At 47.4% G+C, this 25832-nt stretch overlaps 1 protein-coding gene across 1 annotated transcript in view; it reads left to right on the plus strand.

Annotated features, from left to right (window-relative positions):
* The first annotated feature begins 7768 nt into the window (after nt 1-7768).
* The window catches only part of Zan (zonadhesin), a 90287-nt gene continuing 72223 nt past the window's right edge, over nt 7769-25832 (plus strand). Inside the window, 16 exon segments of the mRNA XM_057764436.1 lie at nt 7769-7845; nt 8996-9045; nt 10134-10280; nt 10436-10707; nt 11063-11150; nt 12721-12873; nt 15171-15335; nt 16386-16477; nt 17053-17131; nt 17245-17391; nt 18176-18447; nt 19029-19147; nt 19743-21370; nt 22026-22210; nt 24775-24916; nt 25148-25264. Of these exon segments, the coding sequence (XP_057620419.1) occupies nt 7769-7845; nt 8996-9045; nt 10134-10280; nt 10436-10707; nt 11063-11150; nt 12721-12873; nt 15171-15335; nt 16386-16477; nt 17053-17131; nt 17245-17391; nt 18176-18447; nt 19029-19147; nt 19743-21370; nt 22026-22210; nt 24775-24916; nt 25148-25264 (3733 nt within the window).

A 25832-nucleotide genomic window follows, 5' to 3' on the forward strand; every position in this document is an offset into this window, starting at 1 on the left:
AGAAGGTGTGGTAAAGACTGATATTGGACCAATGAATGCAGGTCAACAACAGACAGACAAGGCAACCGGATACCATCGGGAAACCCCTTGAGGGGCCTCTCGCAAGCCCCCAAGCCAAAAGTGGCCCAGTCATTTCCAGCTACAGTGGAGAATGTGTCTCACCAAGAAAATTTAAAAATCTAATGCCCGTTGTAAAAAGCAATACTGGTCTGAATGATGGGTTAAATGTGGAGAATGGGTCAAAAAATTCAGTAGGACAGAGGAAACGTATATTTTGGCAGACTTCTATTAATGATCAAAGACCAAAGCTAAGAATGTATAAATGGCATTTTTATTGAAGGCTTATTAGACATGGGTGTAGATGTAAGTATCATTACTCCAGAATCTTGGCATCCGAAATGGCATCTTCAATTCCAATTCTAGTTCATGGGAATTGGAACCCTATCTCAGGCAAAACAAAGCACAAAATAGGTTGAATGCACAAGGTCTGAAGGGCAAATAGGAAGACTAAGGCCATATATAGCCAATATTGCAGTGATTTTGTGGGGTCGTGACCTATTGCAACAATGGAATACCAGATTAACATTCCTGCAACACCAAAAACTTGTGTTTCTGAGGAAAATATTAGAAGATATTATAGATGACGGAACCAGCCATTTGGGCTGTACAAGAACACAAAGCAATTGATAAACCTTCAAAGGTACCAACAGCTCTACCTTTAAAATGGTTGACTGAGAAACCAATATGGGTTAAGCAGTGGCCTCTAGCTGAGGAAAAGTTACAGGCTTTAGAACAGCTGGTACAAGAGCAACTAACTGCTTAACATACAGAAGAATCTACCAGCCCTTGGAATATTCCTGTATTTGTTGTTAAAAAGAAATCTGGGAAATGGAGAATGGTGACAGATCTAAGGGATATCAACAAGGTTATTCAACCTATGGGCCCTCTACAATCTGGAATTCCTCTGCCTTCTCTGTTACCAAAGGGATGACCTCTCATAGTTATTGATTTAAAGGATTGTCTCTTCACTATACCTGTACAAGAAGAGGAAAGAGAAAAGTTTGCTTTCACAGCGCCTACTTATAATAATTCTCAGCCTGCTAGAAGATAGCAATGGACTATCCTCCCACAGGGAATGCTCAATAGTCCCACCCTGTGCCAATACTTTGTCAGTCAGCCATTGGAAATAATTTGTAAGCAATTTCCTAAGTCTATAATCTACAATTACATGGATGACATTTTGTTATCTGATTCAAATAAAGATACTTTAGAAAGGATGTTTTAAGAAGTAAAGAAAGTCTTGTCTAAGTGGGGATCACAAATTGCTCCTAAAAATATTCAAAGACGAGATTCTGTTAATTACCTAGGTTACAGTATAGGTTTATAGAAAATTAGAACACAAAATGAACAAACTAGGAGAGACCAGTTATGGACCTTTAATGACTTTCAAAGATTGTTAGGAGACATTTCCAGTCTACGACTGGCTGTTGGCATAACACCTGATCTAATAATTCATTTAAACAAAACCCTAGATGGTGATAAAGATTTGAATAGTTGCAGAGAATTAACAGATGAAGCAGAAAAGGAACTGAAAGTGGTTGAGGAAAAATTACAGGAGGCCATGTGGACAGGGTGAACACAAATCTTAGCTGCATCCTAGTCATATTGCCTTCCAGAATTTCTCTTTGGGAATTTTAATGCAGAGGGAAGATATTATTTTAGAATGGATCTTTATACTACATAAACCAATAAAAAATTAAATTAAAAACTTATGTGGAAAAAGTCTCTGAATTAATTATAAAAGATAAACTGAGACTTCATCAACTAGCAGGTATAGACCCAGCAGAAATTATAGTACCTTTCACTACTGAAGAAATAAAAAAGTTATGGGAAGACAATGAACCATGACAAAGAGCTTGTGCTAATTTTTTGGGAGAAATTAATAACAACTATCCCAAAAGCAATAGATTTAACCTTATAAAGAGAACTTCTTGGATTCTTCCTCAAATTGTACATGATGCTCCAATAACTGGAGCCCATACATTTTATACTGATGCAAATAAATCAGGGAAGGCAGGTTACAAATCAGAAGAATTGAGTAAGGTGGAACAAAGCCCTTATAATTCTGTCCAGAAGGCAGATTTATATGCCATTCTTATGGTGCTAAGGGATTTTAAAGAACCTCTTAATATAATTACTGATTCACAATATGCAGAAAGAGTTACCTTGCATATTGAAACCACTGAATTTGTACCAGATGATACAGAATTGACTTTATTGTTTATCCAAGTGCAAGACATAATCAGGAACAGGCTTTGTCTGATGTACATAACACACATCCAGTCCCATAGGGGTCTGCCAGGTCCTCTAGCACAAGGTAATGCAGAAATTGATCAATTATTGATTGGAAATGTATTGCAGGCCTCAGAATTTCATAAAAACATCTCATCAATAGCAAAGGTTTAAAGAAAGAGTTTTCTATTACATGGCAACAAGCTAAGGAGATTATAAAGAGATGCCCTACTTGCTCTTTCTATAATCAAACACCATTGTCTGCAGGAAGTAATCTAAAGGGTACTCAAAGGAATGAAATCTGACAGATGGATGTGTTCCACTTTACGGAATTTAGTAAATTAAAATATGTGCACCACACCATAGACACAAATTCAGGTTTTCAATGGGCAACTGCCCTGAGCTCAGAAAAGGCTGATTCAGTAATCACACATTTACTGGAAGTTATGGCCATCATGGGTATACCTGCACAAATAAAGACAGACAATGGTCCAGCTTACGTATCTAAAAAAAATGAAACTTTTTTTGCTTATTATAATATAAAGCACATTAGAGGTATACCAAATAATCCTATAGATTATGCAGATATAGAAAGGTCAAGTCATACTATAAAGGATATGCTGAACAAACAGAAAGGGACGGAAAATCCCCCCAGAAATAGATTGCATAATGCTTTATTAACCTTGAATTTTCTTAACGCTAATGAGAAAGGAACAACAGCAGCAGAGAGGCATTGGATAATTGGAAAAACTTCTGAATTGAATCAACCAGTGTATTTCAAGGATGTGTTGACCTCACAATGGAAGCCAGGAGATGTACTACATTGGGGAAGGGGTTTTGCTCTTGTTTCCACAGAAGAAGAAAAATTATGGATACCATCAAAATTAATAAAGATTCGCTTTGAAAAGGAGAAACTACTGAAACAGAAATGACAGCTCATCCACAATGGTGACAACCATACAGGTGGTAAGGAAAGCCATTTAGGGTTGGGGCAGGGTTCTGCTCTAATCTTTGCAGAAAAATACACATCATCAAAAATTCAGGAGACCCTGGAGGTTTGCATGCTGATAGAAGAAAAAATAACTATCCACTGAGGAGCATCTAGAAAACAGAATATGGTTTATGAATCCAGGTGTGGGTTACACTTACATTTACACACACACACACACACACACACACATTAATATATTCAGCTGGTTTTGGAGTTGGCTCTGTACTTCTCTAAATCCAAGTGTGTTGTTAAAAGGAACATTCAGAGTTTCTGTCTCATCTCGGGAGCCATCTGGTATGGGACAGAAGAAAGACTTTAGGAAAAATTTTTACTTTCTCCCTGCCTTTTTTGTCTGTATCATATTCTTCCTTTAATGTATGTATATGTGAATGATGTTTAAGTTTTTCATGATGAACAATAGATTTTCCTACAGATCCTTTTCCTGCAGTAATCTTTGAAGTTTCCAGGAAGAAGAGAGGGCCCCACCGCAACAACTCCACCTAGTTGAGATGACATCGTGATGCAGACAGCACTGCTGTAAGACCACTTCTTTATTTGGGTACCAGCTGACGAAATGGTGCACCTTCTCATGATGTTCTGGCCAGAACTCCAAATAAGAACTTTGAAAGAAAAAAAAAAACCCTATGCTCAGAAATTGTTTGCAGCTATACTAGACAGTAATTTTGAAACTTAACCATCTTTTTAATTTTGCAGGATCCCATTAAGAGAACATCACCCCCATGACAGCAGGAAGCAATTCTAGAAGACGATGCCCCATCCCAAAAAAGTTTGTCCACAGGATTGGGAACACTGTTTAGGGGTTGTTGATTATTACTTGTACTAGATAGAGGGTTGGGCTGAAAACTATGTTTGTTAAAAAGCAGGGGGATAGTAATAGTGGGTAATAGAGTGAATACTTGTGAGCTATTATTTATGGATAATTTACATTGGTATAGTTTTGTATATTGATACAAGTTCAAATTATATTTGTTACTTTTGTTTACATTATTTGTACACCTATACAAAGTTATTTTGTCGGATTGTATATATGTATGTTATTATCTCTGTTTAGGACATTTTGTATACTTTTTTTCAAGACAGGGTTTCTCTGTAGTTTTTTTTTGGAGCCTGTCCTGGAACTAGCTCTTGCAGACCAGGCTGGCTTTGAACTCACAGAGATCCACCTGCCTCTGCCTCCCAAGTGCTGGGATTAAAGGCATGCACCACCACTGCCCAATGACATTTTGTATATTGATACAACTTTTAGGATATATTTTCATATTGCATTATATATTACTCCTACCTCTGATCAAGATACTTATATATATATATATATATATATATATATATATTTTATTCTTTTTTACTTAAAATTTCCAACTGCTCCCCGTTTCCCATTTCCCTCCCCCTCCTCCCACATATTGCCCCCTCCCCCCGCTCCCCTCCCCCTATCCCCACTCCACTTCTCCTCCCCCTAGTCCACTCCCCCTCCCTCTCGATACTGAAGAGCAGTCCAAATTCCCTGCTCTACATGAAGACCAAGGTCCTCCCACTTCTATCTAGGTCCAGGAAGGTGAGCATCCAAACAGGCTATGCTCCCACAAAGCCAGTTCATGTATTAGGATCGAAACCTAGTGCCATTGTCCTTGGCTTCTCATCAGCCTTCATTGTCCTCCTTGTTCAGAGAGTCCAGTTTCAACCCATGCTTATTCAGTCCCAGTCCAGCTGGCCTTGGAGAGCTCCCAATAGATCAGTTCCACTGTCACAGTGGGTGGGTGCACCCCTCGTGGTCCTGATTTCCTTTCTCATGTTCTCCCTCCTTCTGCTCCTCATTTGGACCTTAAGAGCTCAGACGGTTGATCCAAATTGGGTCTCTGTCTCTCTCTCAATCCATCGCCAGATGAAAGTTCCTGTGCCATTCTCCTTGGCCTCTCGTCAGCTCTCATTGTCCACCACATTAAGAGAGTCCGGTTTTATCCCATGTTTTTTTCAGTAGCAGTCCAGCTGGCCTTGGTGAGCTCCCAATAGATCGGCCCCCCTGTCTCAGTGGTTGGGTGCACCCCTAAGATACTTATATATTGTTTACATTTTGAGGTCATTGTCCTCATTTGCTGCACATTTGTTTACAGGTTATTTAATATTTTGACATGAAGTTTTAGTCTTTAAGTTATACAGGTATTAATTATTATAGGTCAATAGTTGTTCATGCTTGCTGTACATACAGTTAGGTTCTTTAGATACATAGAGACTGTATACTGTCTAGATAGGTAATCTTCAACCACTTCAAGGATCTGTGGAACATGGTATTTAAATAACTTAGGGTTCTGTTGACATGAGACATGACTGCTTTTGACAGTACCAATCTATTCCCAAGAGAATGTTGAGCACCAAAGACACTCCATTTGGAGCTTGTTTTCTTCTTGGCTAAACTGGCCTTTGGGCAAGGAACTGACAATGCCTCAACCACTGACAAGTTACATGCTATCTGGAAATGGATAAGCAAGACTGTCAAATCTTGCCAAGACAGGATAAGATGGTTTTGAAAATTTTCCTGCCTCTGAAAATGGTCTGTCAATTATGCTAGGCCACAGCCAAAGTTGGTTGCTTCAACATTGCAAAATGAGACTTTGGGTGATTGCTCAGGCAGCTAATTGTCTCTGTCATATATTGCTTGCTTTGGAAGCTACTTGATTGTACTTCCTGCCTGCTCAAGTAATATTATCTCCATTCTCAGGCCTTCAATGGAATTGAAGATTAGATAGTCATAGTTACCGTCCTCTTATGATCTAGCCAAGCCATTTTCAATACAAGACTTAGACTCCTTAGGATAGAATGTTTATTAAAACATTTAGCATATGTTTCTTGCTTAATATTGTTTATGCTGATTGTAATTCTAATCTTATACTTGATATCTGTTCCTAGTGTATATTGTTTTGTATTAGGTTTGGAACTCTCTTACTTAAAAGGGAGAGGTGCTATGGAAGCTCCTTCTGTTCCTTCAGCCAATAGTCTTTAAGATACCAGCCCACTTAGGCGTGGTCTCTTTTGCTTTAAAAAGCAGTGGTAGCCCTGCTCTCTCTCTCTCTCTCTCTCTCTCTCTCTCTCTCTCTCTCTCTCTCTCTCTCTTTTGCTTCTGGCTTCCGGCTACTAGACTCTGTTCCTGGTTGTGCAGGAGGCTGTTGTCTAGGATGGTGATCTGTAAGTTTTTCCCCTTAAATAAATAACCTTTTTATTAATCCTAACTTCAAACTGGTGTGGGATTGTTTTGTGACTTACATCTACAGGCTGAGACAGGAGAATAGACACTTTTGAGGCAATTTGGAGAATGGCTCCAGGCTAGCCCTGGGCTACAGACTGACTCCCTGTCTGCAAAACCAAACAAAAGGTTTGGGGATGAAGCTCACGAGTGGGTGGCTTGCCTAGTAGGCATGATACCTGGAGCTTGACTCCTAACACCACATAAATTAGCATCGTGGCACTCCAGCCTCAACTTCACAATGAAGTGTTGGAGGCCAACCTGAGCTACAAGACTCTGTCTTAGAAAAATGAAACAGGGGTCGACAAGATGGCTCAACTGGCTGCCAAGCCTAACAATTTGAGCTTGATTCTTAGAACTTACACAGTGCAAGGACAGAACAATGCCTGCAAGCTGCACACACACACACACACACACACACACCCTTCTCAATGCTTCCTGGAAACCTGCATTTCTTCCTTTATGAGTATGTCCTTCAATTCTCTGTCCCTCATTATTTCCAGGTGTCCACTTGGCCCTCGACAGCGTCTGCCACTGTCTCCAGTTGTAGAATGTTAGGTCTGAATGATTTTTCCATCAGAATTCTGCAGCTATTGTTCTGCTGCATTTAGAACCTATGGTTGCTACTAAGGAAACGGAGGCCATGAGGATCCCTGGTCCTTAGTATGTGACTTGTTCTTTACTAACTAAAAGGGTTCCCGATTTTCCCTTCGGCCCTGATAGTCTGAAGTTCCACAAAGTAGTTTCTGTGGCTCTCTGAATCCACGGTACTAGGTTCCTTTTAATCTAGAGATCCGGGTGCTTCAGTTTGGGGACAGTTCTCTTGTGTTTTCTTAGCTTGCCTACCAGGTTATAATCTCAGAATTTGGAGGCAGGAGGATCAGGAGTTCAAGGCTAGCCAGGCCTACATCATGAATCAGAGGCCAGCCTGGGCTCTGTGAGACCCTCCCGTTCCTTTGTTGTTTCTTTAATTACTTTTGTTTGATGTTAGAGGTCCTGGACTGGTTTCTCTCCCTTCTTCTTTTCTCTCTCTTTCTCTCCATAACCCTTCTGTTGGTTTTCCAGTGTCAACTCTGGTAACTTTAACTTCCCAGGGACTTCTTTAATTCTGTGATTTTTTTTTTTTTAATGGCAAGGTGACAAGAGAGGAGGGCCAGGTGTTTATAAAGTGGCCGGGGATCTTTGCCATAATCTTTCTCTCTACCTGAGGTCTACCTCCGAGGTCCCCCATGGCTCCTTTAGTTTGGACTCTGACGCTGCTGGTGGGGGCTGCCTGGGGCCAGAACCAAGCACCTGCCCCCATGCGGTAAGCTGGACTGGGGGACAGCAGTGACAAATGGGGTGGGGGTTTTCTGGGTTACATCTGGGGATGCCAGAGGGAGCAGGAAGGTTAATAACAAAGAGGCCTAGCTCAGTATGGGAGTGCGTGTCTGCCATCTCAGCAGAGACAGGAGGATCAGGAGTTCAAGGCCAGCCTCAACCACATGAAGCCCTGCCTCAAAATAACAAACTAAGAAAGAAAAGAGCTAAGGATGTAACTCAGTTGGTTGAGGGCCCGCACGACAAACGCAAAACGCAGGGTTCAAGTCCCGGCATCGCATGAACTTGGTGTGGTGACTCAGGATGCAACACTAGCATTTGGAGGGTGGAGACAGGAGGACGGGGAGTTCAAGGTCACACTTGATCACACATCAAGTTTAGGCAAGCCTGGGCTACAGGGGACCCTGCCTTAAAAACCGAGAAGACAGAAGACTGGGGAGAAAGGTCAGAAGAGTGGGACTGGAGAGAGGGTGACCTACTGACCAGGCGGGGAGAGCCTTACATCTCCACAGCCTGAAAGTGGGGTGACATGCCAAACCGAGAGGGAAAGACAAAGAATTTACACTCTCCAACACCCAGGGTGGGCCTAGCTGAGTTCAAGCACAAGGCAGCAAGAAAATGAAAGGTAGCTTAAGTTCCTTGAACTTGAGTGCAGGGCTTTGGACGAGGAGCAGATGAATTGTGGGGAATTATGACCCAAGCTGCAGATCGAAGAGGACGGGTTTCTTTGTGAGGTTTGTAAAGCGTGGAGGAGGACTGGCTGTGGTGGTGCAAGCTTGCAATCCTAGTACTAGGGATGAGGGAGGCAGGATGATTGTAAGCTTGAGGCTAGCCTGGGCTACTCATCCAAAGACCTTTGATTCTAAAAGAAAAAAAAAAGCTGGGTGTGGTAGTGAACTCCTGTAATTCCAATACTCAGAAGGTGGAGGCAGGAGAATTCTGAACATAAGTTATCCTCAGTTCTACAAGGAGTTCGAGGCTAGGCTGGGTTACATGAGACCCTGTGTCAAAAGAAAGGAAGGAAGGAAAGAAGGAAGAAAAAAATAAATAGTATTAAAATATAATCATAGTCTTATGATAATTTTAATAATGACAAAGGCAATGTGTTTTGCTTTCTGGAAACCAATCCCAAGGAGACAGAACTCTTCGGACTGGAAACCGATGGTGCGCACTTCGAGGGATAGCTGTGAGTCGGGACCAGGGCTGCTCGGGCCTCCTTTCCCTCCTCATGCTCCGTGTTTCCACCCAGAACGACAGTCCTTAGCACAGGGCTTGTAGTCGGGGCACAGCACAAGATAAATGTGCTAAGGGTGGCTTCTACACAGCCAAGGGCTGAGGGAACAGTGGAGAAACTGTCAACTCCACCTCAAAGATTCCCGTTCAGATGAAATATGACAGGCGCGTTGGATATGGTGGCACAGGACTGTCATCCCAGCACCGGGAAAGCCAAAGCAGGAGGATCGTAAGTTCAGATCCAGCCTGGGCTGCACAGTAACAAGACCTTGTCTCAGAATAACAAAACAATTGATTAGGTATTGGAGTGCACACCTGTAAGCTCTCAGGAGGCTGAGGCAGAAGGATCCGGAGTTCAAGGCCACTTTGAACTTGTGCGGGAATGTGAGACCTATTTAAGCAGGAGGAGATGTGGGAGATAACTCAGTAGCTAAAGTTAGTGCTTGCTGCACAAGCATAAGGACCTGGGTTCGATCCCCAGTATCTATGTAAAAAGCTGGGTTGGGAGCACACCCTCTGGTCCCTGCTGCGAGAGGCAGAGAGACAGGAGGACCTATCTCTAGTGTTCCCTAGCCAGTCAGAATAGTAGCATCAGTGAGCCCTGGGGCATGAGAGACCCTGTTTCAACATTAGGTGGACTGAAGAAGACACCTGATGTTAACCTCTGTCTCTACACATATGCACCACGTTAGCATGCCCTCGAGCATGCTCATGTGCACATACGCACACATACACCCCCCCCAAGATAATATAATGATAATAGCCACAATAAAACACATGCCAAGACAAGGCCTGTCTGATTAAATCAGTTCAGACTCCAGTTTGCGCTCCCTGACTTTGTCAACTGCTCTTTTCCCTAGCTTTGCATTTCTCTCCAGGAGTTCTGTCTCCCGCACCTCTGCTCCGGGTGTGAACGCTTAGTGGTGGCCTTCTCTAAGCTTAGTGACCCTGCTGACCCCATCTCCTGGTGTGGCTCTGTGACCTGACCCCTGCCCTCTGCCCTCTCCGAGGCCTCACTCACTGAGGCTCTTTCTTCCCCAGCCATTCTCACGAAGTGTGACTTTGAAGATAACACCAGACCTTTGTGTGACTGGTCTCAAATGTCCGCGGATGATGGGGACTGGATTCGAACGACTGGACCCTCCCCCACTGGCACTTCTGGCCCCCCCGGGGGCTACCCCAATGGAGGTAATGAGTCTGAGGGAAGCCTAAAATTTGGAGGAGGACTGTGGAAAAGGGATGAGGTTGGGAGGGGACTACTGGAAGCTGAGCTGAGGGAGGGTGGAGGGGTCAGCTCCTGAGGACAGCAGGGTCTCAACCTCCCCCATTCTGTCTCTCCATAGAGGGCTATTACCTGCACATGGATGCTAGCACCTTCCCTCGGGGTGGAGTGGCGCGCCTGCGCAGCCCGGACATATGGGAGCAAGGCCCGCTCTGCATCCATTTTGCCTTCCACATGTTTGGGCTGTCATGGGGTGCGCAGCTCAGACTGATGCTGCTCAGGGGTCGGAGGTACCACCGGCCCAACGTGCTCTGGAAATATGTGAACACCCAGAGTCCCTCCTGGATGCCCACCACGGTCACCGTGCCAGCGGATCGTGATATACCGAGCTGGGTGAGGCTGAGAGCAGATCTAGAGATTTGGGAGAGAAGGGTCTGGAAGAAGGGGCCTAGGAAGGTAGGCAATGGCAAAGAAGGGATCCAGAGGGCACACATGGAGTTTTCTTGCAGCAAGCCTGGTGACCTGAGTTCAGTCTCCAGGACCCATATGGTAGAAGGCTAGAGCCAACTCCCAAGACATCCTCTGACTCTTCCATCTGTGCCATGTGCTATAAATGAATGTAGTTTTTAAAAAGAGACCTGGATCCCCAGTCATCTGAATTCAGGGTGGACATCAGTAGCCGCAGCAGAGAAGGGAAGCCAATCATGTGACTCACAGGGTCAGGGTCTCTTTGTTCCTAACTCCACAGCTGATGTTTGAGGGCATGAGGGGCAACACCGCCTACCTGGACATCTCTCTGGATGGCCTCTCTATCCGGAAGGGCACCTGCAATCGGAGTGAGTTTCTGTCCCTCTCAGGCGCGCCTCTCCCTCTCCTGACCCCTGTCAAACTTTCTGAAGTAGGGGTAAGACAGCTCAGCGACCTGGACCCTGGTTTCTCATGAACTGAGGCTCCTGTTTTCTGGGGCTACCTTGCCCCAGACCTCTGGCTCCTAAAGCAGTCACTCTGTAAGAGGTCCCCTTTTGAGATGGAGTTATAGGGGATATCCGGTCTACAGTGACTGACCAGGACACATGACCACAGGCTGGTCTATCTTAGCACTGGAAACCCCATGTGTCAAGAAACTCTTGGTGGGGTGGTAGCTGTGTCTTAGTCGGCAGAGCACGTGCCTAGCATGCACAGAGCCTGGGTTCCATCCCCAGCTCTGCATTCAACAAGTGTAGTGTTGGACACTTTTAATCCCAGCATTCTGGAGGCAGAAGCAGGAGGGTCCCAAGTTCAAGGTCATCCTGGCCTACACAGCCCAGGGCCTCATTCCCCGCTGTCTCCAAAACAAAATTAGTCTTTGGTTCCATGAAAGCCTGAATGTGAAGTCACCGTAGGTGTTAAGTCTCATCCTACTAATTACTCTGATACATACAGAATGGCCCTTTGAGACTGACTGGAAAGGAAAATTCCAGACGCTATAAAGGGAAAACTCATCAAACACGGGGCCTAGGCCAGATGCTCCACAAACATAATTCAGTTTACAGCTTCACACAGAGCTGATTCCCAGGTTTCTGAGAGATTCCAGGTTATGGAATCTGGGCCAAGAGTGGCATTCATGGGCAACAAGAGAGAGGTGGGCCTCATTTTAGAGCTCACTACAGCCTTGAGAGTGAACCTCGGAGTTCAGACCCCAAGCGGAGGCATTTTTTTCCCTATGGCAGAAAGCTCATTCCTTTTGATATTGGGGTTTAACCAGGGCTTTGTGTATACTGGGCAAATGCTCTACCACTGAGCCATGCCCCCAGCTTCTGACTGGAGAATTCTGGACAAGGACCTTACCTCTGAACAATGACCTCAGTCCCTCACTGGAAGGTCTTAGGAAAATTTCCTGCTGAGCCCTGTCCTAAGCCCCATATGGGAGCATTTTAGATAAGTGTCCTGTGGCTACAATGCACTCTTAGCATTTGTTTTTAATAAATGGGCTTCTTTTAAAAATATATATGATTTATTTTTATTTCATGTTCATTGATGTTCTGCCCAAATGTATGTCTGTGTGAGGATGTCTTAGAGATGACATTAAAGACAAGTGTGAGCTGCCAGGTGGGTGCTGGGAACTGAACCCAGGTGCCCTGGAAGAGCAGCCAGTGCTCTCAATCTCTGAGCCATCTCTCCAGCTTTCACTCTTAGCCTTTCAATGGGGAATTCTAGGCAGGTGTTCTATTGCTATGACCCACTTTCCCACTGAGGGATCCTAGGCAGGTCCTTTATTACTGAACCATGCCCCTAGCGCCTCACTGGGGGATTCTAGGCAGGGGCTCTACCACTGAGCCACACCCCAGCCCCTCACTGGGGGATTCTAGGCAGATGCTCTGCCATTGAGCCACACCCCAGCCCCTTCTTTTCTTTCCCCTCTCTCAGTATGCATGACCCAGATGTGCACCTTTGATGCTCTAAACAATCTCTGTGGCTGGAGCTGGGTCCCAACTGCCACCGGGGCCAAGTGGACTCAGAAGAAGGGATCATCAGGGATGCTGGGTGTGGGACCTGATGACGACTTCTCTAGCCCTGGCAGTGAGTATTGAACATATCCCTTGACTGTCTGGGCTCCCGTGACCTCTACATCTCCTACAGTAGCACTCCTAGGTCAGGCCAGATAAAGCCCAGCATCCCCAAGCTTATTTCAGCTCGGAGATCATGGCAAGAAGCATGATTTCGGGCTGGAGAGATGGCTCAGTGGTTAAGAGCACTGGTTACTCTTCCAGAAGACCTAGAATTCAATTCCCAGCACCCACACGGCAGGTCACAACTATCTGTAACTCCAATTCCAGGGGATCTGGCACCCCCACACAGACATACATGCAGGCAAAACAACAATGCACATAAAAATAAGTAAACATTTAAACAAATAATTTTTTAAAAGAAGCATGATTTCAAGTACTTTCCAGCTCTCCCCCCACCACCACGACGGCTGCCGAGCAATCTCGGCACAGCCAGGTCCTTACCTCCTTCCTTGGCATCTTCTGTTCTTCATTCACCCAGTTATTCATCTGGCATTTACTGAGTAGCTACCTGTACAGTGTCCCAGAAACTTGAGAATCAGTGTGTAAAACCAGCAAGGAGCCAGGTATGAAGGTATATACCTGTAACCCTGGCACTCAGGAAGCTGAGGCAAGAGGAGGTGAGGTCCAAAAACTGCCTAGTCTACACAGCAAGTTCAAGTACAGCCTGGGCTAGACAAAAAATAAGGGCTAGGGATGTAGGTCAGGGGTAATGTACTTGCCTAGCACGCACAAGGCCATGGGTTCCATTCTCAGTGCTATGGAAAGAAGTGAGAGGTAGGGAAGGGGGGAAAAGAGAGGGAGGGAGGGAGCTGGGTGGTGGTGGCGTCTTTAATTCCAGCACTTGAGAGGCAGAGGCAGGGGGATCTCTGTGAGTTCAAGGTCTACAAGACCTGGTCTATAAGAACTAGTTCCAGGACAAACAAAACAAAACAAAAAGGGGCGGGAGGGAAGGAGAGAGGGAGGCATGGTGATATATACCTGTAACCTAAGCACTTGGGAGGCCAAGGCAAAAAGATTGTGAGTTCTGGCTAGCTGAGCCTGGTCAGCACACTCTGCCATGTGGATTTCCCACTGAGAAGCTGCTGTCTGGAGCAGCAAGGTCTGATGAGGACTCTGAGGAAGACTTGCAGTCTTTTAAACCAAAATGTTCCTTCCCATTCATTCCATGGTGATCCCTTCTACCTTCCCCCTTCCTGTCCTCCTGCCTGGGAGATCTCTTCCGGTTTCCACTATCCTCTCCTTCCTTTGTGCTCTCACACGAGGCCCTCCTCTTCATCGCCACATACTTCTTGATCCTCCGGTTTTGGAGGTCGACATCAAATGTTTCTTGATTTTCCACTCCCAGTTTATACTCATCTTCCTGGTCTGGGAGGTTTACCTTCTAGAAAATTCCTCAACCTCCTCTTCCCTTTCATTTGAAACCCCTGGTAAATCCCCTGGTCATCCCAAATCAGTCGTGTTAGTGGTGGTCGGTTGGGTTTTTAATCTTTGCTTTGAGTTCCAATCTCCGGCCTCGGCTCCCAAAGCGCAGGTTGAAACTCCAGGCTCCAGCAAGCCTAGCCGTTTCTTCCTTACTTTCTTTTTTTTAAAAAAAATATTTATTTATTTATTATGTATACAATATTCTGTCTGTGTGTATGCCGGCAGGCCAGAAGAGGGCACCAGACCCCATTATAGATGGTTGTGAGCCACCATGTGGTTGCTGGGAATTGAACTCAGGACCTTTGGTAGAGCAGGCAATGCTCTTAACCTCTGAGCCATCTCTCCAGCCCCTCTTCCTTACTTTCTACTCCTCTTCTTTGCTTTCTCCTTTGCTTTTTATCACAACCCTCCTCTTCTGTTTTCCTGGCACCTGCTCTTTTTCTTGGTTTCTTGGCCTCCCTCAGCCCAAGGTTCTCAGGGAGCCAATGGGCGTTGGACAGAGTACGCGTGCGTGTCTGAACCTCCACGGCACACCTTACTCCCTCTCCCCTTGGTTACTAGTGGCGTCACTAAGCGAAGCTCAGACTGATTGGCTGTCTGGCTAAGATTAAGAGCCCTGAAGAGTCAGCACTAAAGAGACAAGATTGTGTGGCTGTTTTTGCGAGAATGTTTGCATTTACTATAGCGACACCAGGTCTTTAACCAGTCCAAGCACTCTGCCAGTCGTGACTGGGTGTAAGTCCCTCGCCACTGCCACGTTCTAAGGCGGCAGTTGGAGTTCCCCAAGGCCAAATCCCTTCCTTCCCCAAGTCCCTATGCCTACACCTTGCTTGCCGCCTCCCCTCCATCCCAACCATTTTACTTCACTGATTTTCTCATTTGCAGGTGGCTACTACATGCTGCTGGACCCTGCGAATGCAAGGCCAGGACAGAAAGCTGTACTTCTGAGTCCCCTGAGCCATTCCAGTGGCTGCCTGACCCTGTCTTTCCAATACATAATGCGTGGCCTGTCGGCTGGCGAAGGCCTTTTTGCCTATGCTTCATTCTTAGGTTAGAGGAGATGGTTGACCAGGGTGCGTCTGGGAGGGTTGGATTGATGGGGAAATAAGGAGAAATACCTCTTCAGGATCTAGGAAAAGTCAATGTACTGTGAGACTGTTCCATGTTTTAGAAATCAGAAGGGCTCTGGATTCTAGAAAGTAAAAGCTCTGCCGGTCATGGTGGGCCATGTCTATAACCATAGCACTTGGGATGGATGGACAGAAGGTTAGAAAGCCAAGGCCTTTGCTACAAAGTGTATTTGAAGCTAACCTATACTACAGGAGACTGTCAAATAAACAGAAGCAAACCAGTCAGGCAGTTTAAATATTAAAGTGCTTGTCACACAAGTTTGAGGACCTGACTCCCATGCCCAACACCCATGAAGAAAGTTAAACATAGTAACACTTGCTTACAATCCCAGCACTGGGTAGGCAGAAACAGGATCCTTGGGGGCTCCATGGTCACCTACTGTAGGGTAACTAGTAAGCCCCAGGTCTGAGACACTCATTCAAAAAACAAAACCGATAGCTCCTGAGAAATGATGCCTCAATTTGACTTCTGGTATCCATACACAAGTAAAGACATGTGTATGCACATTTGCATATAAACCTGCCCACACATGCACTTATGGGTATGCACGTGCATTTGTGTGCTCTTGTACACATATGCACACACAAAGCAGTAGCAAAAACAAGAATGCATACTTGAGTATGTATGCACACACACAAAACAGGGTAGTGGGAGCAAAAGTGCACACATGTGCTGTGCACATACACACAAAGCAGGAGAGACACGAGAAATGTAGATAGATAGATAGATAGATAGATAGATAGATAGATAGATAATTGATAGATGATAGATAGGTGATTGATAGATGATAGGTAGGTGATAGGTGATTGATAGATAGATGATAGATAGGTGAGAGGGGAGAGGGGGGTAAGGGGGGGCTAGGGAATTGCTTGCATCTGGAGGAATATTGCCCTAGAGTTCCCCATGCAACTTGTCCTTCACTCCAAGTCCCCATAAACTTCCTTCTCTTCTGTGTTTTCTCCATTTTAGGCAACATCCGGAAACACACTCTCTTCTCAGGACACCGTGGACTCAACTGGCAGTCTGTGTCTGTCAATTATACAGGACAGGGACAGATACAGGTACAGAGGGGTGAGGTCCTCATTAGGAGTCCTTGCGTGTGGTAGGTTCTTGTAGGGTTGGGTGAGCTGAGGGTCTTGGCATCAGGAACAGGCGCTGGGTCTTAGTGGAAATGCCAGATGGGAGGTGTCTTCTCCTGTCAAGGTGACAAAATACCCTAACAAAAGCAAGTTAAGGGACAAAGGGCTCATTCTGGCTGACAGGTCGAGGGTACAGTCCACCACAGGGAGGAATTCATGGTGGCAGGAACCTGAAGCAGTCGGTCCTGTCCTACCCACAATCAGGAAGCAGAGAGCAATGAGTGCTTGCTGCTGTTCAGCTTCCTCTCACCACCAGTACAGTCCAGGATCCCAGCCAGGGAAGGGCGCCGCCCACGGTGGGTGGGTTTCCCCACCTCAATGAACACAACCAAGTTAATCCCCCAATAGGCACGTCCAGAGGCCTGTCTATCAAGGTGACTTTAGAGTTCATCAAGTTGATAGTTAATCCTAGCCTTCGTAAGAGGACTGGAGGATTGGGGGTGGGGCATGGAGGGTTGATAGGCCGGATCACTCCAGGCCTTTTCTCTTCTTTTCAGTTCATAGTGGTGGGTGTGTTTGGAGAGAAGCCAGAGCCAGCAATAGCTGTGGATTCCATCAGCATTTCTCCCTGTGGGGGTAAAAACAGACCTCGGGAACCCCTGTTGAGTTAGGGGTTGGAATAATGGGTGTCGGGGGTGGGGTGGGTGGGCACAGTCTGTGTCTCAAATTTTCCTCTTGGAATCTGTTAGAGGGCTTTCCCCAGTGCAACTTTGAAGACAGAGTTCATCCTTTCTGTGACTGGAATCACGTGGTAGAAGACGCCGGACACTGGAGCTGGGGGAGTAAAAGTGTCCCCACCCCCATCTCAGGGTCCCCAAGAGAGTTCCCGTATGGAGGTGAGGGGACTGAGGAACCCCTCGGGGTTATGGATCTTTGCATCTACATCTGAGCTAGGGACTTGGTGGTGTCATGAGGATGATGTAGGAATTAGGGATGACGGGGGATGGAGGGAACAACCTCCTGCAGGTGTTGATGGATGAGAACTCAGACCCAGAAAGCAGACGATGCCAAGGCTGCTCAAGACCGTGGGATCATTGCAGCCCAACAGGAAATCCAGGCTTCCCCATATGGGCATGGCTCAGTTGTAGAGCCGTTGTTTGGAGTCCTCCAAAGAGGGGCTGGTGTGTGTCTTTGTGTGTATGTGTGAGCGTGTGTGTGTGTGTGTGTGTGTATCTCAACAACAGAGCACTTGCTTAGCATGTGAAAGTCCCTAGGTTCCACCCCTGGCTTTAGGGGTAGGATGGAGAGGAGCAATAGAGTCTTTGCTCTGCCTTGATCCCAAGACTTCAAAATCCACTGTCTTATTTCTAGCCAAGACATTTGCAGGTAATGCCAATAGAATCTGTAGACTGGGTTTCCCATGTCTTTGGGTCTTCTTCAGCTAAGAGTCAGTCCTAAAGGAGCAGAGTGTAGTTGTGAAGCCTCCATGTGATGGGAAGGCTAAGGTGGGCATATTGTAAGTTCTAGACCGGCCTGAGGTATACGACAAGACCCTGTCTTAGAAACTAAAGAAAACAGCAAAGAGAGTTAGGCGCGACTGCAGCAAGCCGCTAGACTTGACTTGTAGGCAGAAATAGTGTGTGGGGGGTCTCACCTTTCTGGCTCCCTTCCTTCACCCAGGGGAACATTATATTTACCTCGATTCAGCCATGTTACCCGAGGTGGGACAGTCTGCCAGATTGGTGAGTCCACCATTCTGTGCCCCTGGGGATGTCTGTGTGGAGTTTGCTTACCACATGTACGGCCTTGGAGAAGGTACCACGCTCAAGCTCCTGTTGGGGAGTCCTGCGGGCAGTTCTCCCATTTCTCTGTGGAAACGTGTTGGGTCTCAGAGCACTGGCTGGGTGAACAGCTCTGTCACCATCCTTAAGGGACATCAGCAGCCCATGGAGGTGAGAGATGGAGAAGGGGCCTTGTATGTATCTGGGGGTGGGGCTTAGTAAGGGGGTCCATAACTAAGGGGGGTGGGCGATAAACTGAGTTAGGAAGGTGATACATTAGTTCTCTTGGGCACCCGACAGGAGCACCTTATGCAGGGAGAGGATTATTTCGACTCAGGATTTTTTTTCTTTTTGGTGGGGGGAGGGTATAGCCCATCATGGTGGGAAAGGCGTGTTGGCTGGGCTCATTCTTCATGAGCTTGCTGAGTAGCTTGTAAAGATCACAAAGCAGGGACCAGCACCCAAAGCAAGGTCAGGCTACAGTCGTCAAAGGCCTGTCTCCCAGTGGCCTATATCTGAAAGGTCCTACAACCTCTCAAAACAGTGCCACTAGATGGGGACCAAGTATGCTAACACATCCTACATGGGGCATTTCAGAGTCAGGTTATAATGGGGGAGGAGCCCAGAGAAGAGGCAGACTTAAGGCTGCAGAGGCTGGGGGTGTGATGGATGCTAGAGGACAGGCACTGTGGAGTTTTTGAGTTTCTGGGGATTTATTTTCCTGTTCTTCCTTTGTCCTCCATTGCCTTCAGTTGCTTCTTGAGGCCACCCGGGGGACCAGCACTGCCTTTGTCGTCGCTGTGAATTTCATCTTGATCAGTCATGGACCCTGTCGGGCTAAGATGAAACTCGAGGGCCCAGCTTCTTCCCTGTTCCCTGGTATGAGGACTAGAACCTAGTGGCTCAGACCTGCCAGGCAGGCTCACTCTAGTGCTGAGTCACACCCTGGCTTCTCACTAGAGGATTCTAGGCAAGGGCCCTACCACTGAGCCATGGCCCTAGCCCCTCACCAGGGGAATCCTGGGAAAGTTCTTTCCTGCTGAACTTGTTTTGTTTTCCCTGTAAGACAGGCGATCACCATGTAACCCAGTTGGCCTCAAACTTGTGATCCTTTTGCCTCAATGTCAGGTGGGGCACTATGACGGAGTCTTTGATGGCATGAGTTTCTGTGGCCAGATCCACACCATTCCTTCTCTAGAGGTGTTGAAGGCAGGACCTATCTCCTGCTCAGTTTTGTGATTCCTGTACCTGGCACCATGTCAGGTGCTTTGGGAACTCTGCCTCTTGAATAAGAGAGTGAAGGTTGGGGATTGGGAACAGAAATAGGGGTGACTAAGTGCCCCCACGAGCCCACCCACTCCTATTTGGGTGAGTGAAAGGGAGGTGGTCTAATTTTAATGAATTTACAGGGGTTTGTTTTTCTTTGTAGCATTCCCACACATGGAGACTCCTTCCGGTTCTCTGAGTCCACCTATTGGCTCTTCTGAAACCATGGTCCCTATGCTCCCCATAGAAACAACCACTGTCCCCACTAAAGAGACCATGGCCTCCACAGAAAGAATCAGTGTCCCTCCTGAGGAGACCACTGTTCCCACAACAGTGGTCACTGCTGCCACAGAAGTGGTCACTTTCACTTTAGAAGTGACCACTGTCACTGCAGAAGAGAGCACTGTCTCTCCTGAAGAGGACAGTGTCCCTCCTGAGGAGATCATCCCTACAGAAGTAACCACTGTCCCTCCTGAACAGACCAGCGTCCCTCCTGAGGAGACCACCACCTCTCCAGAAGTGACCACTGTCCCCACAGAAGTGACCACTGTCACTACAGAAGCGACCACTGTCACTGCAGAAGTGACCACTGCCTCTCATGAAGAGACCAGCGTCCCTCCTGAGGAGACCACCACCTCTCCAGAAGTGACCACTGTCTCCACAGCAGTGGTCACTGCTGCCACAGAAGTGACCACTGTCACTTCAGAAGTGACCACTGTCTCTCATGAAGAGACCAGCGTCCCTCCTGAGAAGACTACCACCTCTCCAGAAGTGACCACTGTCTCCACAGCAGTGGTCACTGCTGCCACAGAAGTGACCACTGTCACCACAGAAGTGACCACTGTCTCTCCTGAAGAGGCCAGTGTCCCTCCTGAGGAGACCACCCCTACAGAAGTAACCACTGTACCTCCTGAACAGAGCAGTGTCACTCCTGAGGAGACCACCACCTCTCCAGAAGTGACCACTGTCCCCACAGCAGTGGTCACTGCTGCCACAGAAGTGACCACTGTCACTACAGAAGCGACTACTGTCACTGCAGAAGTGACCACTGTCTCTCATGAAGAGACCAGTGTCCCTCCTGAGGAGACCACCACCTCTCCAGAAGTGACCACTGTCTCCACAGCAGTGGTCACTGCTGCCACAGAAGTGACCACTGTCACTACAGAAGTGACCACTGTCTCTCCTGAAGAGACCAGCATCCCTCCTGAGGAGACCACCACCTCTCCAGAAGTGACCACCGTCCCTCCTGAAGAGACCAGCGTCCCTCCTGAGGAGACCACCACCTCTCCAGAAGTGACCACCGTCCCTCCTGAAGAGACCAGCGTCCCTCCTGAGGAGACTGCCACCTCTCCAGAAGTGACCACCATCCCTCCTGAAGAGACCAGCGTTCCTCCTGAGGAGACTACCACCCCTCCTGAAATGACCACTGTCCCTCCTGAAGAGACCAGTGTCCCTCCTGAGGAGACTGCCACCCCTCCTGAAATGACCACTGTCCCTCCTGAAGAGACCAGCGTCCCTCCTGAGGAGACTGCCACCCCTCCTGAAGGAACCATTGTCCCCACTGAAGAGACCAGCGTCCCTCCTGAGGAGACTGCCACCCCTCCTGAAATGACCACTGTCCCTCCTGAAGAGACCAGCGTCCCTCCTGAGGAGACTGCCACCCCTCCTGAAGGGACCATTGTCCCCACTGAAGAGATGACTGTCTTTGCAGAGCAATCTACTCCCATTCAAATGCCCACAACAGGTAAACCACCCTGTCCAAGCCCATCACAGGTTCCAGGTGTCTCGATGATTGGCATGGCCCTGGCTACAGGTATAACTACCACAGGTGCGAAGTGGGCAGAGCATGGATGGCCTGGAGCTCTCTGTAGAAGACAATGAGATCAGGGAGGGAGGTACTTGACCTAAAAGGCATACAGACTGCAGATACACCAGGCACAAACCGAATCATCCTCAGCTCCCTTCCCTCTTTTCTTCCTTCTCCTGACTCCATTCTCTTTCCCTCCCTTCTTGCCTTCCTGTCTTCCTACATATCTCAGACTAGCCTCAAATTGATGATCTCCTTGCCTTGGTCTCCAGAGTAATAGAATTACAGGCACATACCACCACACCTGACCTGGACCTGAATATTTCACATCAGTGGAACCATATAACATATTTGTGAGCACAATGTCTTCAAGATTTCGACCTCATTACAACACTAGTCAGAACTTTTTGTTTTTGAGACAAAAAGTTATGTAGCTCAGGCTGGCCTCAAATCCACTATGGAGCTGGCCTTGAACCCTTGGCAGTCTTCCTATCTCGGATTCCCACAGACACCACCATCCATGCCCAGCTATTTCACTCTTCTTTTTAATGGAAGGATAAAGGCAGGCTTACTTAGAAAAGAACTGGAGTTCAGAGTAGGAGAGAGACAGGGAGGCTTCTGGGGCCAGAGGCAGCTGTGCAATGGAAGCCTGATGAAGGCTGTGCTTTCCTTCCAGAGAGCTGCCCTCCAAATGCCCACTTGGAATTGTGTGCATGCCTTGCATCCTGCGAGAACCCCAAGCCCCACTGCCACGCCCCCTGCAGAACTGGCTGTGTCTGTAATCCTGGATTTTTGTTTAGGAACTATCAATGTATTAATGCTTCTTCCTGCAATTGCTTCTATAGCAACAAATATTATAAGGTATGATTCCGGGGATGCCCAGATTTCCAAAGGGGAATTGATGCCAGAACACCTTGGATCTCGTGCCCTTTCTCTATGTGTGAGAAGAGCTAGAAAGGTCCAGGGTATAGGCTCGAAGGATTGGTTATAAAATGGGAGAGCCATCCATTCAGCACTGGCTTTGGTTTTACAGTGCTGAGGATGGAGCCAAGGACAGCCTGCATTCTAGGGAAGTGATCTGCCAAGGACCCACAGTCTACCTCTTCACTAGGGGATTTTGAACAGGCACTTTACCACTGAGTCACACCCCAGCCCCTCACTGGGGGATTCTAGGCAGGGGCTCTACCACTGAGACACACCCCAGCCCCTCACTGGGGGATTCTAGGCAGGGACTCTACCACTGAGCCACACCCCAGCCCCTCACTGGGGGATTCTAGGCAGGGGCTCTACCACTGAGACACACCCCAGCCCCTCACTGGGGGATTCTAGGCAGGGGCTCTACCACTGAGCCACACCCCAGCCCCTCACTGGGGGATTCTAGGCAGGTGCTCTACCACTGAGCCACACCCCAGCCCCTCACTGGGGGATTCTAGGCAGGTGCTCTACCACTCAGTCAAACCCCAGCCCCTCACTGGGGGATTCTAGGCAGGGGCTCTACCACTGAGCCACACCCCAATCCCTTACTGGTGGGCTTTAGGATAATGCTCTACCACTAATTGCATTGCCAGAGCTCAGTCACTAGGTATGGCTGGTGACTAGCATAATAGACAGATCTAGAGTTAGGTAGCAGAGCTGGGACATGGATGCAGCATGCATCCTCTGCATGACCTTGGGAATGTTTATCTTGTTAAATCTGTTTCCCATGGCTATAATATGCACAGTAAGACCTACAATTTTATTTATTTAGTTTTTATTTTATTTTTTTAAATTTTAATAAATTTATTATTTATTTTACAATCCATTACCCCTCCATTTCTATTTAGGAAAAGACAGGTCTTCCATGAGTATCAACAGCATATGGAATATTAAGTTCCAGTAAGACTCTCTCCTCATGTATTAATGCTGGACAGGGTGACCCAGTGTGAAGAGTAGGGTCCCAAAAGACAGTAAAAGAGTCAGAGACACCCCTGTTCCCACTGTTAGGAGTCCCACAAGAGGGCCAAGCTACACAACTATCACATTTTTGGTTCTTTTTAGAGACAGGGTTTCTCTGTAGCTTTGGAGCCTGTCCTGGAACTCACTCTGTGTAAACCAGGCTGGCCTCAAACTCACAGAGATCCGCCTGCCTCTGCCACCCAAGAACTGGGATTAAAATGGTGTGCCACCACTGCCTGACTCATTTAGTTTCTTTTGAGATACAAGTCTCATATGTCCCAGGCGGACCTTCAGCTCCTCAACATCTGCTTTTTCTCCTCCACCTTCCACATGCTGGGTTCCAGCTGTGCAGCGCTAAGGATCGAACCTAGGATTTTGAGCCTGTCAGACAAGTCCCTGAGCTACATTCAGATTTTCTCCTTCTTCTGCCATGTTTCAGTTCCGGCAAGAGGAGGGAAAAGCTACTCCATTTTGTTGCTGCCATTCTGGGCGGAGTCTTATTTGCTGCTCCGGGCTGGCCTGGAACTCATTTTGTAGCCCAGGCTGCCCACAGACTTGTGTCCATTCTCTTGCCTCAGTTTTCCAAATGCTGGGATTATAGGTGTGCACTACTACTCTTGGCTCAAGATTCTTTTCTCCTTACCTCAGAGTGTATACAGTTAGATGTGCCAGCACACACCTGTAATCATAACAGTAGAGAGATGGAGACAGGAGGATCATGAGTTCAAGATCATCCTCAGCTGGTTAAGGGAATTTAAGGCTAGCCTGGGTTACATGAGACATGGTGTAAAAAAAAAAAAAATCAACAAAAAATTAGATTTTTTTTTTTTTGGTAAAGATATGTTTTGGCTTCATAAAATATTCTGATAAAGTACCCAGGCTAAAAACAAACCTTGGGAGGTGAGGGTTTACTGTAGCTCATAGCTCCAAGGAACAGACCATCACTGAGAGGAAGTCAAGGCAGCAGAAATGAAAGATAGTTTTACTTTTATACTCTATCTACAGTCAAGAGCACAGGGAGATCAGTGCATGCACGCCTAGTGCCCAGCTGGCTTTCTCCACTCTCGTGTAGTCCAGGACCAACCAGAGAATGGGGTATGTACTTTTAGGCTAGGTCTTCCCATTTCAATGAAGGCAATAGGATGATACCCCCAGAGGTGTCTGCAGGCCAACTTGAGGGTGCTTGAGGCAGGAGAGTTACCTGAGTTCGATGTAGTGAGAGCCTGCTTCAAAACAAAGCAGGAGGGCTGGTAGAATGGCTTAGCAGGTAAAGGCTCTTGCCTCCGAGCCTCGATCCTGAGTGCCACCCCTTGGACCTGCATGGTGGAAAGAGAGAACAGATTCCCCAAGAAAGTTGTTTTCTCATCTCCAGACCTGTGTCATGGCTCATGGAAATACACATGCACGCACGCGCACGCATGCGCGCGTGTGAACACACACACACACACCTTAGAACTGCGGCTTTGTGACACTCCATCTGTTGCCCTTAGCCTGGGGAAGAATGGTTTAGTCCCAATTGCACAGAACGGTGCCGCTGCTTGCCTGGTAGCCGGATGGAGTGTCAGATCTCCCAGTGTGCGACATACACGGTGTGCCTGCTGAAGAATGGCGAATATGAATGCCAGCCCTATGGTAAGCACTGCCCATCCCCACGTTTGCATGTGCTGTTCTGACCCCAGAAAGTCGTCCCTAGTGTCTTTGTAAATCAACACCCTGTCAGAGTCAGTGAGAGCCTGTGCGCCCCACATCTGCCTTGGGCAGTGGAGCTGGAATTGTCTCTGGGTAGGAGGGGCTGGTGTGTTGGATTCAGTCAAGCTGGAACCTGGAAATAGCTTCCTACATCTCCATTCCCTTCTCTGGCAGGTAGTGCCACCTGCCTGGTCTATGGGGACCTTCATTTTGTCACCTTTGATGAGAGGCACATCAGCTTCACAGGAACATGCACCTATATCTTGGCCCAAACCTGTGGCAACTCCACAGGTAGGAGAGTCAAGCCTGAGCGGCGGGGGTGGGGTGGGGTGGGAAGGGGTTGGGATGGTAGAATAAGGGTCAGGCTTGGGGAAGGGGCTGCACTGGACCAAGGCCCTCTGGTAGGCAGCGGTTAGGCTATGCACACACACAGAGGCGGTGCTTTCAAGTCCCACAGTCCTGAGGAAAGGCCGCTGACGGTACCAACTGCCTGCTCTTGTGGCAGAGTGACAATGACTGGTAAAGGGACTCTTGCTTGAGGGTGTGGCTCAGCTGGCAGAGTGCTTGCTTAATGGGCATGAAGCACTGGTTTCCACCCCCAGAGCCTCGTGAGTGTGGAGTGTGTGCCCATCCTCTCCGCACTGGACAGGCTAAGGCAGGAGGATCAGGAGTTCAAGGTCATCTCAGCTACACAGTTTGAGACCAGCTCTGGTCTTGTCTCACGAATGAACAGGATCGCCTGAAGATGACCTAGTCCACAGAGGGGAGACAGGAGACCATGAAAGCAGAAAATCATGCCGTGTTCCTTTCCATTTGGGTTCTGAGTCCCTTACCAAGTCTCAGGGCCATATCACGGAAC

Source organism: Chionomys nivalis, chromosome 3 (genome assembly GCF_950005125.1).
Source record: "Chionomys nivalis chromosome 3, mChiNiv1.1, whole genome shotgun sequence".
Classification (NCBI taxonomy): Eukaryota; Metazoa; Chordata; class Mammalia; order Rodentia; family Cricetidae; genus Chionomys; species Chionomys nivalis.